Source organism: Rattus rattus, chromosome 6 (assembly GCF_011064425.1).
Source record: "Rattus rattus isolate New Zealand chromosome 6, Rrattus_CSIRO_v1, whole genome shotgun sequence".
Classification (NCBI taxonomy): Eukaryota; Metazoa; Chordata; class Mammalia; order Rodentia; family Muridae; genus Rattus; species Rattus rattus.
The window spans coordinates 150175535-150192622 of NC_046159.1; the positions used below are offsets into that span (position 1 = coordinate 150175535).

The window sequence follows — 17088 nt, forward strand, 5'->3', positions numbered from 1 at the left end:
AGGACTAAGAGGCGGGCCCAGGAGGCGCGGTCATTGCCGAACCAGAAAGGAGGGCGGTCAGTTACTGGCGGCCAAATGAACCAATGAGAGAGAGGAATGGGTCTGAGAACGCAGGCTGGTGTCCGCTCCGCTCTTCGGGATAGGCCAAGCGCGGCGGGAACAGCCCCGGATGTGGGCGGAACCCTGAGGTGTGGAGGGCCTCCGCTGCGGCGGTTTGGAGAGGCGGAACTATGTCTTCTCCTTAATTATCATGTGAGGGCCTAAGAATTTAATGGGGGGAAAAGTGTGGAAGAGGACTAGGATCCAAACTGGCGTATTTCCCGGCCTTCGCTGCCCTCTCGGCTCTCCCGCCAGCCGCGCTACCAGGTGAGTCTGGAGCTCGGCCCTTGCCCTGTCGTTGCCGCGGCGCTGCCTCCGGGTGACCCTCACCCCTTCAGACTGCGGCCACACTAGCTTGCGGGCGCGTTTGCACGACGGCTATGGGGTGCATCTTGCAAACGCCGCATTAAATTCCAGCGTGAGTTTGGGTGAGACCGGACAGCCCCACGAAAGCACCATAAGCATTTCCAAATCAAAGACCAGGCTAGTTTAGCAGGATCCTGAGGTTCCACGGCAGATGAACCCTAAAGTCCACCAAGTTGTAAACAGCGAGGCCACTTATTTTGACAAGATGTAAGCTGATTAAACAGAGGTCTTTGGGTAAGGAGAGCGGGAGAAGGGAAATAAAATGGTATGGGAAGGACCTTGGGTGAGTCCACTGCACACAACTGATTACAAGATGCAGGTGTTAGAATAAGAGGCCTGTGTGTTTCCATGTGGGAAAAAGGCTCTGAATCAGGGTTTCAGCAATGGATCCGGAATCATACGAGCAAAAAACCTTCTGTACAGGTAAAACCACCTTAAGTGGAAACTATCTGTTGAGCAGATCTTAGGCCTGGAGAGCGAGTGCCTCTGACCAACCCTTAGAAAGTGGTGGTTTAAAAAAAAAATTAATTATATTAGAACAATTAAGATGTCTTAATAAATTTGGAATCTTGTATCACCATTTTAGTCCAGCGTATGCAATCCTAAACGTCAGTTAAATGTCAGTAAGGTCATCTCCATTGTTGAGAGTATTTTTCTACAACTAAGTTCTGTTTCGACCCACAACAATAAACTTGTAACCTCAATAAGCTTAGGCCCTGACATCCCTTCACCTCTTGTCCTAAAATGCCTGGTCATTGCACTCGACTTGGTTCTTGTTCCTTAAAGGGGGGGTGGGGGGGATTGAAGTTTGTATTATCCTGAAGCATATAAAAAAATTGTGTTCAAGGATATTAATGATCACAAACTTCATTAAAGGTTCTTTAAATTGACCACCTCAGAGGTTGGGACTGAGTGAACATAATTCACAGGTTTAATTAAGCAGCCTGCCCACATCTCCACCTCTACTTCCAAATTTAATCTCATTCTGTATCCTTTCTGGAAGAACTGGTACAGAAAATTGCCTTCCAAGACTTAGCCTAGTGTCAACAGTTCTCTTCTACCCCTGTGCCTTTAGTCCCAGCAGAGTAATCAGGTAGCTCTTTTGAGTTCAAGGCCAGGCTGGTCTGTATAAGCAAAGTTCTAGGCAAGCCAGGCTATGTAGTGAGATTTGTCTCAAAAAGAAAGCCTCCCTAAAAGCCAAATTTCCTGCAGTCCAAAGCGTTTGCAAACTAACCAAAATGCAGATTTATGGTTGTGAGAAGGCGGTGATACATCAGCACCTAAGTCCTGAGCTGCAACAATGTGGACTTTACCTGCGGCCCTGGAGATGGCAGACTTTAGCAATAGATTGGCCACACCGTTGTGGCCGTTGGTCTTTCTAGCCAGTCTTCAGCTCTTCCTGTTTCTTCCTGCATCTCGCTAGCACCCACACCTTTTGTTTACCTCTACAGTCAGTGATCTTTCCCTTCTCTAGAGCTCGCTTATTATCTTCACTCTCTCAGTTGCTGGTCGCTTTATCATGGAGATCACTTTCTAGATATTTCTTCCTGGGATGGTAAGAGCTCAGCAGGTAAATGCTGCACTTGCCACCAAGGCTGATGACCTGAGCTCAGTCTCAGGACCTGTATGGTGGAAGGAGGGATCGAGATTTTTCTACTTGTTCCTCTTACGGTCTCATGTCCTTCATTTCATTTTCTTCTCCGTGTAGTCAAAGGAATAAAATGTTACTCAGCTGTTTGCATTTCCTTGCCCTCTGTTGAGTAAGTTGCCTTAGTCAACAGCATGTAGTTTGCCTTCTGATTCCCCGTTGTTTCTACCCTTCTTATTAATGGTCACAAGGTTTCGATTTTTAAAAAATATTGAATTGTAAATCCATTTCTGAAAATTAGATATAATACATCTTTATACCTGAAGCTAAGATATGTTAATATGTTCACAACTGATAGTAGAAGTTCTTAAGAATTATTAGTGACAGTAGCATTGAAAAAAAAAATAGAGAAATTGAAAATTTTCTGGCAGTGAGTGGGTACTGGGCTTTCCAAACGTAAGGATGCATCCTAAAGTAACAGACTTTAGGGTCCTGGGTAATAGAGAGATGGCTTAGTAGTTAAAAATGCTTGCTGCTCTTCCTGAGGACCTGAATTCAATCCACAGTACTGCCTGTAATTGTAGCATCAACCAGGGATACCAGATAATGTTCACATTCAGAAAGAATCTTAGCATTGGACATTTTTTTCTGGGCTCCATGGTCATTTGCACATGTGGCATACACATGGAGACATATACATAAAAAGTTAAAAAAAACAATCTATTTTAAAATAGAAGAGAGAACAGCGATATAAAAGTAATCACTGTCATTGAGTCATTAAACACTAGGTGGTAACAAAATCCTAAGTTTTTCAGTGGTCTGCTCTAACAAGGAAATACTTTAAAAATTCAAGAAACAAGGATTATGTGAAAGTATAGTTATCAGTCCTGTCTGGATGGTTTAGCCCAGTTACACCTTTGCAGTCTTGCTATTCTTACAGTCTGTATCAGTCATTCTGTCCTGACAAACCTCACGATGCACCAGGCAGTGGTGGCACGTGCCTTTAACCCCAGCACTGAAGAGAGGCAAGTAGACCACTGACTTTGATGCCAGCTTGGTCTACAAATCGAGTTCTGGGACAGCCAGGGCTACATAGAAATCCTGGCTCATAAAACATGTTTCATTGTGTTGGCCTCGGGTGCTTTATTTTAGCACCTCTCAAAATTAAATGCAAAACTCTAGGTTTGCAAGTATGCAGAGAGGTTGAGAACATCCCTGAGGTGCAGTAAAGTCATGACTTGGACTTGATAACACTGAGAAGGAACCAGCTGCTCTTGAATGAAGTTCCCACTCAGTGTCCACACTAAACATCTTAATAAGTCAGCATGACTGTAAGAAATGGTGGCAGTGGCTAAAAAGAGAGCTTCACAGTAAACATACGCTGCTCCTACAGACGACTGGAGAGCTGTTCCCAGCACCCACTGCTGGGAGGCTTGCAAGTGCTCAACTGCACTCCAGCCGAATCTGCCACCTCCAACACTGAGGGCACTTGCAGTATGCATACACACACACACACACACACACACACAGGATTCAGAATTGGAAGTGTGTGTGTGTGTGTGTGTGTGTGTGTGTACGGACATACAAAAATGCTGGGGAGTGCTAGAATGTTTCCTAAATTAGAGACTCTGAGGAGCAGAGGCAGCCAACTCTACTAGGAATCAGTGATGTCTGCTATCAAAGTCTGACCTTTGTGTCTTTTCAGGGTGTGTCTCCCTTCCTTCATCCCTGAAACAGCCTCTTTAACCTGTTTAAATGAGAATGTCCTTGGCCCAGAGAGTACTGCTCACCTGGCTGTTCACACTGCTCTTCCTCATCATGTTGGTGTTGAAACTGGATGAGAAGGCACCCTGGAACTGGTTCCTCATATTTATTCCAGTCTGGATATTTGACACTATCCTTCTCGTCATGCTGATTGTGAAAATGGCTGGACGGTGTAAGTCTGGCTTCGACCCCCGACATGGATCACACAATATTAAAAAGAAAGCCTGGTACCTCATCGCAATGTTACTGAAGTTAGCCTTCTGCCTCGCACTGTGTGCTAAACTGGAACAGTTTACTACCATCAATCTCTCCTATGTCTTCATTCCTTTATGGGCCTTACTGGCTGGCGCCCTAACAGAACTTGGATATAACGTCTTTTTTGTGAGAGACTGACCTCCGAGTACATTGTCTCATTTATGTTGCTGTTCAACAAGCTCTACAGTATTTTGAATAGCTTTACAAGTTTCAAGAATAACAGAACCAAGGGAAAATACCAAGTGTAGTCTTAAACTACTGTAAAACAGGATTGGTGCGGCATGAACCTGTAGCCAACCCAAAGCTAAATTATTGAATATTCGAGTTGATATCTTTATTATCCCTGTGTAAATAAAGCTTGTTTCTGACCTCATTTTTCCACATGCCTCCTCTTACCTTGTGTACAGTCAGGACTTGATGTAAATACAAAGTCTTTCGTTATGTAGCTGCATATGCCTTTACTAGACTGTGGCTCTGTATAAACAAAGTAAATATGCTTTTAAACTATGAAGTGAAAAATCGGTTATGGAAATATTTTAGGAATGCCAGTTCATGTTCCAATCAACAGTGTTGGTGTGGCGGTTTCATATAGGATGGCTCTGAGCTGTTCCTACTGCTTAGGATGAGTGAGCTGCCTATTACTGCTATTACTGAAGTCAGGAGCCTACTTCCCACTCCATCAGAAACCAGTTATGCCAATTATTTATCTTGGAAATCTCAGACACAGTGCCTCATTCACTCTGAAAGTGTTCAGGTTTGAGAAACTATGTGGCTACCATAACAAGGTACTTAACCAGTGCCGATAAAACCCAGGCAGCAATACTTCTGAAAAGTTTGGAAGTGATGCATTTCAAATCCTGAAAATAAAACTATTTTGTTTGTACTTTGTGTGAATGTTGTGTGTGCCTGCATGAGTTCATGTGCACTAGTGTGTATGCAGCAGTGCATAGAGACCACAAGAGCACAGGGTTCTCGAGAACTGGGTTACAAAGGTTAAGACCACCTGGGTGCAAAAACGCAACCCTGCTCCTCTCTACAGGAGCTCACACTGCTGAACTTACCAAGTGCTCACACTGCTGAACTTAGGACTTTTAAGGTCCTTTACAATGACTTTTGAATTGTGTGTGTGCATGCACTCATGCATGCAATAGTATGTACAGGGAGATGCAGGTGCTTGCAGTGGCCAGAGAGGGTAGATTTCCTGGAGCTAGAGTTTGTGTAGATGCTTGACTTGGGTCTTGAAATCAAACTCAGGTCCTCCTGAGGAGTGGTTTGAGTTCTTAACCACTCTGCCCTCATTAGGCCTCAAGAGATTTTGTCCTATGTAGCTTTGACTTGTAGCTCTGTCAGCAATCTAAAAGTGGCCATTTTGATGTTTTAAAGGTCTGACAGAAGCAGAAGGTGTGGTGATGCATTCTAGAACACTAGCTGGAGGAGCAGAATTTTGAGTTTGAGGTCAGCCTGGCCACAGAAACCCTGTTTTCTACAGGCCATTATTTCTTCACTACTAATACAGAGTTTTCTTATCTGGTGGATACTGGTGTGCAGGGATCTAGGCATGTGTGTGGAAGCCAGAGGTCAACACCTATTGTCTTCCTGAATTGCTGTCGTCCAGTTTTTGAGGCAGGATCTCTCACCTAACCTGGTAAAACGGAATAGCCAGTAAGTGCCCTGCATCCAGGACCTACTTGTCTCCAGCACACAAACATCTAGCTTTCATGCAGGTACTGGGTATCCAAATGCAGGTACTCACACTTTAACAGCAAGCATTCAATCTACTGTGTCATCTTTCAAGGCCCCACAAAGATTATTTTAATACATTCCTGTCTTGTAAATAAAAATAAGAAAAGCAGCCACACACCACAAAAACAGTTTATATTAGGTTTTTTAAACTAAAGAGCTAACCAAATAAAATCTAGTTACAAATACCTTCCTTTGTGCAACTGCCCATGGAGTCTTACTTCTGAGTATCTAAAACTAGGAGTCATAAAAACAGTATGTGGAAATGAAAATTCCAGGCTTGATCAGGTAACTCCAAATTTAATTGAGAGGTCCAAATTGGTTGCTGGAATATATGACTAAGTAAATGCAAATAAAGTTCTCATTACATAAGCCAAAAAAAATCACTTGATTCAGATAAAGTTAGTCAAGCAATTGTCTTAATTGGAGTCTCTTCTGTGCGAGGAAAAGTGTAAAATGTTTTCCCAGAACAATCTTAATAAAAAGGAAAAGAAATGGGTAGGAAGTATATGAAAAGGCAACATGATAACCAACCTGCTTACACATGAAGATAAAACAATTTTAATGCCTCTGAATGGTTTTCGATATAAAATTTCTCCTTGTGTAATATACAATAAATTATTAATGTATGTCTCAATAGTAAACAACACACTTCAACACTGTCATCAGAAACAGTAAAAAGAAATAATGCTTACAAGTGGAAAAAGATAGTATAGGAAAAAATGCCTTTCTGAGTTCTAAGATACTTCCTTTATAAGACAGAGTATTTACTAATTATAAACACTGTCTTAAGTAACATTAGAGCTCTTACTAAGGCCATTAATTTCCTAAGTTATGATAGATACATAACTTATGGTTATCACTGAGCAAAAGGTTTGTCATAACGTCTGAGAGCAAACATCTTCATGAGTGTTAGCAAGTTGTGTTCTGTATCTTACTCCCCTCCCCCAGGTAGCTCTATGAAACAAAACCCACGAATGGAGAATTCTCAAGTACCAAGGATGGGTCTGTGCTTGGATTGGTGTAAACATGTCTAACTTGTAGCACACACGTGCCCCAGGACCAGCTAATGGTGTCAGAAGATTGGACACTATGAAAAGGTTTACTGTCCTTTTAAGTTTATTAGCCTGACAAATTTGGTGTGTTTCCCACTTTGCTGTTTTACAGTTCACCAAATAAGCAGAATTAATGTTAACTAGTGAACACAGCCGATCCAGGAAGGAAAGCACATAATCATTTTTGTCCATAGACAGGCGGGCATGTCTCTGGGCACCCACGTCATTCCTCTTTACTGAGACTGAATGGTCAGTCCCTTTACATTAACGAACATTAACAAACCACCAAAGGAATGCAATGTCAACTGTGGCTCACAAAATAAGCACAAAATTGGAGTGTCCGTGAGGGCAGGACAGAAGAATGTCAACTCATAATGGTAAAACTAAGACTGAGGCAAATGAAGCCTGGCCATGGGCTCTGAGGAACAGGAGAGTTGGACTCCGAATGCTCTTACAGAAGGAAGAAATAGGTAGAAAATGCTCTTTATCAAACACTAGGCATTAAATGCTGTTTCTCATGAGCTCTTTGCAGTGCTGACTCTCATTTTGCTTGCCCTGGATTTGCTAGTCATGTTGTACCTTAAGGCAGCTTTCTGCCACCACGTTCCACACCACTGTTTGTGTAACCTGACAGGACCCTTTAAATGTTCACTTACTGCCACACCTTTACCCTGACCTCTCTCATGAACCTTTCTTCTTCTGTATGCCCATCCTTCACCCCAAACTAGAAGCAAACATTAAGGAAATGGTGTGAAAGGAATCAGGGGACCCAGAACACAGCCCTCATAATTACTGTTCTAATTTAATCGCAGAAGCAGAAGCTAAGTTTGTCTATAAGAAGCCAGCAGTGGGGCTGGAGAGATGGCTCAGTGGTTAAGAGCACTGACTGCTCTTCCTAGGGTTCTGAGTTCAATTCCCAACAACCACATGGTGGCTCACAACCATCTGTAATGGGATTTGATGCTCCCTTCTAGTGTGCATGAAGACAGCTACAGTGTACTTATACATTAAAAATAGATAAATCTTTAAAAAAAAAAAAAAAAAGAAGCCAGCAGTGTGCTCAAGCATTTGTCATGTTATTTGACTTTCACCAATCAACATAATGGGTATTGCCTCCCACAGACCAGGTGAAGCAATTTCCTCGGGTAATACATGGCTATTTCTGTCAACACACTTGTATTAAACTAAGCTGCAGTTCTACAAATGTAGAACTGATATCTCAGTGAAGCAGCCTTACAGGATTGACTGATAATATATCATATTTATGTACTTCCCCAACCCCTGAGAGTTCACCAACCAAAAAGAAAAACTGCAGTTTCATGATCCAGTATTTCTGATTTTCTGTTGTATACTATCAGAAGGAAGAACCACAAACTTGTAGACAGAATGATCAAGAGTTAAAACCAGTTTAATTCTGCTTCAGATCACATTAAGGTGCTGATTATAGGATTGCATTTTAATCATTTGATTAAATCTAATCCCGGCTGGGTGGTGGCAGTGTTCCACTTTTAAGACCAGCACTTTGGAGGCAGAGGCATGTGGATCTCTGAGCTCAAGGCCAGCAGCATGGTCTACATACTACATACATTCCAGGACAACCAGGGCTATACAGAGAAACCCCACGATTGGGGAGAGGAGAGAGTTAATCCCAGCACTCAGGAAGAAATTGATGAGGACCTCTGAGTTTCAAGCCAGCCTGGTCACATGGCAAAGCAAGTGAGTTCAAGGATAGTCAGGACTATGTGAGACCCTGTCTCAAGGGGGGATGGGGCAGAGCGGCTTTAATTTATATAATTTATAATAACTTTCAATATTGAAAAAACTTAGCTGCAAGGGGGGCAAAGACTGTTACATCAGTTTATCTAACACATTAACTCCTACATAGCTACCTTAAAGCTAGCTAGCTAGGAGTACAGTACAAAACAAACTTGATTTCTCCACAGTGCTTGCTTATCTAATTTGTCCACATTTCTATTGAATATTATTCCCAAAAATTGAGTTTTTAAAACTATAGAATCATACTCCATTTGTTCTTCTGTTTCTGAGGTGTCAGGTAGGAGAGGAGAAATAAACTTAATGGCATTTGTCTGTGGTTTAGCAAGAGCCCACCATACATTACTAACACGTATGTCAAATCTGTGCTCACGAGTACTACTCATGCTACTGAGGCAACGGCAGCACAAAGGTGGCGCTGTAAAGAAAGACAAGACCTCACGGTGTTGTGTTCCAGGTATGTCTCCAGCAAAGTACATAAAGGGCATGGCAAACAGTCAGCTCTCAATAGCCAGAAGCGCCTTGCCCACAGAGCCAACCAATTCTAGACTGAGAGTGAATGGGGAAAATCCAGCCTCTGCATTAAACATGTATATAGACTTGTCCCTGAAAAAATAATATGGCATTTACATTATACTAGGTAGTATAAATAAGCTAGAAGTGGTTTACGGTGTATACAGAAGTTAGACAAATATTTATATACTAACAAAGTATCTCGATATGCAAAACAGGTCTCAGAACCAATTCCCCCAGGAACACCAAGATGACTGTACACTTATCTGTCATTTGGGGAGGCCGGGCACGGACCACATCAGATGGAAAATATTGTAATATGAGGCTGGGTAGGAAGAACTGTATCATAAAGGCTCTTCCTTACTATAGTAAACGTATGGCCATTGCCTTTAGGAAAAAAACACCATGAAATGTTTCTAAACAGAATAAAAACCCTAAGAGTCATCTGGAGCAAAACAAAATGACTGAGTGAAGGCAGAGGGCTGTGAGCACCCCAGAACGTGTTGGACGGTTGAGAGAGTCCATGTGGACCGTCCATCTACTCTGTATGAACTAAAGACATTCCGGCAGGGTGTGCTGAGAGATGACAATGGAGATGGAGATGCCGACAATGGGAAAGGGAGAAAGGGAGCAGCTAATGCTTGAGGGTATAAGGAAAGGACAAACCAGATCTGACCATATGGTAAGTAAAACGTGAGTGAGAAACCGGGCCAGCTAAAGGCCTGCAGTCTGAGACTACCCACAGAAGAGAGCCAAGACCACGGGGAAACACTGAAAACCCACCGCCTGCACCACATGGAACAGATCACAGAGCTTTAAGGACGAAGGGATGAGTGCTGCAGGACCAACCCCAGACCCAGGAAGTATGTGGATGGATCCGGTAGCAAATGCTCTTTGAGAACACTGTGAGGGTTAAAGAACCATGGTTGGTGAGACGGGGAAGATAACACATCTGCTCGGGGTCTAACAATTTTACCTCAAGAATGAGGGCTAAAAAGCCCAACTCAAGAAAAGGGGTTTCCTATCACAGAATGTGGCTCCGTTACATAGAATTTCAACAAGACAATTCTGTGAGGACTGGGACAAGACTGTTTAAATTTAGAGAGCACAGCTCTTATATTTTCACAATAATGGTAAGAAGATCACAGTGAAGAAACACAAGTGGGACAGAGAGATGGTTCAGTGCTTAAGAGCAATGGTTGCTCTTCCAGAGGTCCCAGGTTCAATTCCCAGCACCTATATAGCAGCACACAACCTCCTGAAGGGACAGAATGACCCTTTCACAGTTCACCTAAGACATCAGAAAAGACAGATATTTACATGTTTGGTTCCTAACAGTAGCAAAATTATAGTTATCAAATAGCAAGTACAATAATTTTACAGTTGGTGCCTCCTAACCTGAGGAAGTGTATGAGAGGATCAGCACTGAGGCTGAGAACCACTGTCCCAGAAGAGCCAAGGCCCTTTCCTGGCCTCTCCGGGCACTGTACACAAGACATGCAAATACACATGCAGACAAAAGCCTACACACATAAAGATACAGTATTTTCCAGAGAACGTAATGCATTTTGCTTATACTTTGTAGTTAACATAGATCCTACTTGCCCATACATTCCTCTCAGCTCATAGACATCCTTTAATGTGTGATGTACAGGACAAGCTAGAAAGAGAGCTAACTGAACTATAGACTGCACCCCCTCCTCCACCCTGGCTATTTCAGGAGACAGTAGATACGGACAGAAAGAGGAAGTCTGAGACTAAAATATGTCAAAATCCAAGGAAATAATTACAAAGGTAAGAAGGTTGTGGTTACCATCATAGTATTTATTGAAAGGTGGAAGACAAGGAGAATAGCCTCTCAAATGCCAAAAGCAAATCTGTACCTTGGCTAAATGGAAATAATTGCTTTACATATAAATAGTCCCTTCCAATGCCCCCCAAAAAACGCAAATTCCCCAAACAGTGCTAATTTATTATTTACAAAAAAAGGGAAAACAAACAAACAAAAAAAAAAAAACCCTTACATAGAACTGAATTTAGAAAAAAATTCTTACTTTGAGTACATGAATTATATTCCTTAAACCTTTAGCCTAAGAAACGTTTTCTTATCCTCCATTTTCTACTCCTCCTGTTTTGGAAACGTATTTCAAACAAACGTACTCAGAAACACACACACACACACACACACACACACACACACACACACACACACACACACATACAACACACAGTGCTGTGGCAAGCCAGCCTGATCGTTAAGGTCAAGTTTATCATAAGGAAGATAATCAATATATGGCTTTAAGTCAATTTCCAACTAAATATCAAAAATGTTTACTTAATTCTTTTGATAGCTAACCTGAGTATGGGATATGTACTACTTAGCTAAGAAAATATAAATAAAATTAGAAAAAGGGGGAAAAAAAGTATATATATATATATATTGAATACCACTGAGGAACCTAAGTTTTTATGTAAAGTTCTATATCACTTAATAACTTATATAACATTCACTCTATATAGCATATGACCTTTTAAAACTATACCTTGAGTGCTTTATTGTTCTGGTCCAAGATACTGGAAATAAAAATCTTATATTCACATGGAGAATGGGAGTGTACTAACTAGAAAACCATTAGTATGCAGTATTAAAATAGGAATTTGTGTGTAACAAAGGTAGGTAATAAGTTCTCAGATGGCATCTGAAGAAGATTTTAAAAAATAACCCGTAAGCCTGGGCATAAGCATGATTCAAGTCTGTAAGGCTTTCTCTTGAAATCTTGAGCATGCTGGTTTAAAATACTTCACCTTCACAGGGATGTATGCATTTGACAGAGCGATTGAATCTGTACGGATAACTCTGTTAACGAGGGGTTACATAAGAAACTGCACCTACAAGCAATGGCTATGCTAGCTCAGATGCGCCTACCTTTAAGCTAGAACTTAAGGCTCATATATTTTGGAGATACCGTAAGAGCGTTTTCTTACAGTATGACCTCAGTGGGCCTACATATACATGACCGGAAATAAACATCCTGTGATAAACAGGTCACTGTCAACTTAAAGAGAGAATTTTAACAACATCCCTTCCCATTTCTTAATTATCTTCGTTAAGAATTTTTGCTGTCCCATCTTAAGAAAGATGGTGAAGAGCCCTAAATTTAGCTAGAGTGGATTAAGGGCGGGCAGTGGAGACAGCCACCGCCATAGAAAGCCAAACCCCTACCTGCACTGTCATGACTTCCTCTATTCCATGAAACTTCCCCACTGCGCACATCCTGAGTTCCTCCGAGAAGCCACCAGCATCTCCTACCTCAGGTCAGGAGAGGACACCGCTGCTGCTGTTGATACGCATCAGTTCTAGTGGAAAGCTTTCCCTAAGTGGTTTCTCCCCAACTAGAAGCATGAGTTTTAATGGTTTACCAAAAATGAGGTGGAAATGGAACCCACTGAAATGGAAACAGTGGTCTCCCAAAGGGCAGCGAACTCAGCACGAGAAAAGCCAACTGAGAGTCATCAACCAAGGCACGGACCCAGAATAAACAAACAGCAAACCGCGGGCAATGGTTAGAGCTCCCTCCACCCACACACGTCCACAGGGAAGTGGAAGCAGACTGGGGCCATGCTCAAGTCCATGGGTGCAGATGTCTACTCACCTTGCAGGCACTGGCCATCCTGTCTCCTACACTTGTAAGCATCTTTAGAGGAAGCACACCTTACGTTCGCCCTGCATGCTGGCAAAGGGTCCGGAGGAAGGCGCTGTGACAGTGTTTGCTAGTTATAGCTGTACACGACAGCTGAGCCACTGTCACTGCCCTTAGCTTAAAAGTTCATTTTTGTGACATGGAAAAATGTAAAAGAAGACTTTTAATTACTCATAATTAAACTCTGTATGTCAATTTTTAGTCAGTTATTACTAAACATACAGGTGCTTATTACAAAATTTTCTAAACTTATTACTTGCACACAAAAAAAATTATACTAGGGCTAAAGACTCCAGCCACATTAACTTCATTAATTCGAAGGATAAAAACCACCAACATACTTAGTTTCTCCCAACTTCTAAAACTCTATTAATTAAATTATTTTCTTACTGTTCAACATAAATATTTTAGAGTACAATCCAGGAAGTAGAACTAAGTTTTATATATTCATCAATTTAAGAAATTGTGCAAAACAATATACATATATACATTCCCAAGCACACATGTACACACATGCACACACCCCCACACACAGCACACATGTACCCACACGCACGCACGCACACACAGCACACATCTACACACGTACCCACACGGACGCATGAACACACACAGCACACATGTACACACACACAGCACACACGTACACACACTCGCACGCACACACACGTACGTACATGCACACTCCATATATATATGCTTTCATAACTGAATCGTGGCTTTCTGAATGCTTGTACAGTACGGAAAATTTAAGTATTTACGAGATTTGAACACACATTTCCCCTCCATCACTTCCCCTCATGTATATATTAACAAACATAATATATCAAACAATTAAACTGAATTGTCAGTATGTTTTTGCAAATTCAACAGAAAGCATTTAGTATTATGAACCTTTATTAAGTGGCTCACATCTCAATATAAATCGCACTAAAAAGGTTTTGTAGAGCTATTTACACTACAGTGCTGACACGTTTAAAAGGAAAAAAAGTTGGTATAAATAAGCTCTATGGAAAAAACCTTAAATTGTCAAAAGAAGAATTCTGGCTCATATTACAAAAAATATATTTATATGATTTTTGTCAGCTCTATTCTAAAACCTAAAACTCCAACTCAAATGACTTTCCTAAAGACTCCTGCGTATTTAACCCTGCAGTGTTTACAGTGCATCTGGCCCTAAGTGCACTCGTTATACTTCCCGGGTATGGACAGGCACTGAGGAATGTTACAAAGCTACATAAACTATATTTTGTAACAGACTTGAGAGCATCTCCTAGGCTTGCTTTCAGATTTCATGAATCATTACAAATTATTTTTAAAGAAAGGTCATATGCAATGTCCAAGTTTAGCACACATTGTTCTCATCACTTCTGTCCTGGTTTGAAGGTATACAACTATGTTGCCGTGTATCGACTTCCTGAACACTTCCAGGACACAAGTCTTCCTTTAAGTCTTTGTTGGTGTTCTCAAATTTAGAATCCATGTCAATGTGAAAATCTGAAAACTGAACATGATCCGACTTTGCCTTACTGCTCTTGCCTTCTGTGTTATTTGGTGTTCTAGTCTTTGCAGATACAGTAACCGTCACGGGTTCTTCCTTGATGTTTAGAGACACAACAGGTTCCTGTTTAACTTGTGGTGATTCATACTTAGAATGAAGTCTGTCTGACAACACAGAGTCTGAGGAGCTTTGGTTCTCAGTGTGAGTTCCAAGAACTAATGATGCGGGACCTGATGGTATGCCTTGTTCGTGAGTAACTGTACTGTGACAAGTGTCCTCTGCGTGATATAATTTAAGTCGAACGTGCCATGCCAAACTGCATACAGCCGAAACTGTCTTGAATTGATGGACAACATTCCGTGGAATAAAATAAATGTCATTATCATATAGCTGAATCCTGGCATAGCGAATACCTTCTCTCCTCAGCTGATTAAGTTTTGCATCGTCAACCCACTGTACACACTGAAAAAAGAAACAAGAATACAGGTAAGTCTTTGTGCAACAAAACCTAAATGAAAAATGGTAATTATTTAAGTTTTACCTGGGACAGTGGAGGTTCGTGTAAATCTAACTGCATTCGTTGAACTACTTCTAAGAAATCTTCTGCGTGAAAACAAATGACATCTTTGGTTACTCGGGGTTGATCAGGCCTGTAAAAAAGAGTGATGGCGGGGTTAGGGATTTGGCTCAATGGTAGAGCGCTTTGCCTAGGAAGCGCAAGGCCCTGGGGTTGGACCCCAGCTCCAAAAAAAGAACCAAAAAAAAAAAAAAAAAAAAAAAAGTGATGGCGATGAAATCTTCCACGATGCTTCATTCTCTTAGGTCCTTCATATGCTCAAGTAAAACTGGTGTATGCTCAACAGACAGAGGAAATCAGTTATACATTTAAGCCAAAGGTTTACACCATGAGCTTCAATCTAAACAACTTTCTTTAGTATTGCTGTCACAAGAGCTTGAAAAATTAGAATACAGAATCGATTTAAAATTAGAATTGTAATGCTTTGTCTAAGTTATACAAACCATAAAAACTAAGTACCTCATTTTACAGTACAGCTCAATGCTCCTTTAAATGAAGGATTAAAATCACAAGTGCTACAGAGAAGACGTTGGAGCCTGCGTAGAAAGGCATGGACCACATACATGTCCTCGGGTCTGTGTGTTCCCTGCAAGGGCTGAGCTTGGGAAAACAAAACTGTGGTTACCAGAGACTGGGAGGAGGAAGACTTGTGTACGGAGAGGATAAGTAAAGGTGGATTTGGATAAGAAGAGTAACTGGAAATGTTCAGGAGTCTACAAGATGGTGACTATGGCTAACAATTGTATATTGCTAAACAGAAGGAGAACTTGATTCCCACCACATAAAAATGGTGCACGTTATGGTAGATGTAAGTGACAGAGAAAGCAGCTGCCCTGTTCTGACTGTTACAGTGTATACCTGTGGTTGAAATAGTACACTGTAACTCATATGTTTATTTAATGTCATTAATTTTTATAATAAGAAGTATGGGCAAAGGTGGTTCATGTGTATAACCTGAGCTGGAGTGACAAGGGGCAGGGGGATAATTTCTTATTCTATAGCAGATATTACCTGTCTACCTGAATCCCCCCCAATCTTAAAGAATAGTGGGCACTGAGCAGGTCGGGCCTTGTAGTAGTAGATGGGATGCACACAACTCCTCAGTGACTCTTGCTCAGTGATCTCACTGCTGTAGTTACTAGTGCACATTAACTCTGCAGAGTAGTGAGACCTAGCAACAATAAGTTAAGAAATGTTCATTACAATATTCACATTCTTCACGGCAGACATTAAGCTTTTATATAAATTGTGAAAAATTCCCAAATTGTTTAATCCAAAATATATAAATACATTTTCACAGATGCTTGAAATCAATTTTTGAAGTAAAATTCCAAGCAATGTAATATGTAAGAAAGTTCATAACAGGGTCTATCTAGCCTGACAGAGTCAACTAACGAGAAACATAACCCATCACTATCCAAAGCTGTAGAGCCTGGTCTCACTCAGCTACCACGCCTACAGAGTACACCCATACCGAGGGCTCAGGAGGACAGCGCAGAAGATGGGTGGTAAGAGTCTAAGAGCCTGATGGCAGGGGCTGTGCTGTGAGACTGTGTCTCCTAATGATGTCAGGAGCGCCACTGTAAAGCTTCACCAACATAGCCACCACACAGCACACCAACAAACATGCCAAATTGCATCGGGGAAACCATAGGGCCTCAACCCTACACAAAGAATCATAGGCCACTTGTGCTCCCCAGAGAAAGGCACACTGACTGGTTGTCAAGGGCCCAATGGTCAGCCCTGAGAACAGACACACAGGTAACAGTAGATGGAGACTCTGTCTGTGCACACGAATACACACATGCATGCAGCAGTGACCGATGAGAGCAGTGAGGGATGAATGGAGGGGCTGGAGGCAGCAAAGGGAAGGGAGAGACGCTGGCATTTAAACACAGTTTCACACACAGAACTGATGTCACAACACAGTCAATTCCCAAGTTCAGTGACAGAGGATCGTGGATGACGCTATATACAGAAAATGATAGTAACCAGTCACTGGAATACAGACTTTTCAAAAACAATACAAACCTGAAGAAAATTGAACTGAAAGAAAAACACGGTTGCTCAATAATCCTGCCTCCACGACGTTCTCTCCCAGTGCATGGGAGCACATGGCCGTACACTAACCCCGCTAAAACCATGTGTAAGTCCAG

General features: G+C 41.6%; 2 protein-coding genes across 3 annotated transcripts in view; one reads left to right on the top strand and one right to left on the bottom strand.

Annotated features, from left to right (window-relative positions):
• The first annotated feature begins 177 nt into the window (after positions 1-177).
• On the top strand, positions 178-4955 carry Tmem60 (transmembrane protein 60). The gene is made up of 2 exons (XM_032907067.1): positions 178-366; positions 3759-4955. Exon 2 carries the CDS (start codon positions 3809-3811, stop codon positions 4208-4210), a length of 402 nt encoding a protein of 133 aa, XP_032762958.1. The 5' UTR covers positions 178-366; positions 3759-3808; the 3' UTR covers positions 4211-4955.
• An 8778-nt stretch (positions 4956-13733) lies between these two features.
• The window catches only part of Rsbn1l (round spermatid basic protein 1 like), a 58072-nt gene continuing 54717 nt past the window's right edge, over positions 13734-17088 (bottom strand). For both annotated transcript variants that reach the window (XM_032907069.1, XM_032907068.1), the window contains 2 exons: positions 14897-15005; positions 13734-14817 (listed from right to left, as the gene is read on the bottom strand). In XM_032907069.1, the coding sequence (XP_032762960.1) occupies positions 14200-14817; positions 14897-15005 (727 nt within the window). In that variant the 3' untranslated portion in view covers positions 13734-14199. The remainder of the gene's footprint in view (positions 14818-14896; positions 15006-17088) is intronic.

Bases quoted from the DNA above. Each gene is read 5' to 3' on its own strand.
- Tmem60 (XM_032907067.1), top strand. From the start codon at position 3,809: ATGAGAATGTCCTTGGCCCAGAGAGTACTGCTCACCTGGCTGTTCACA.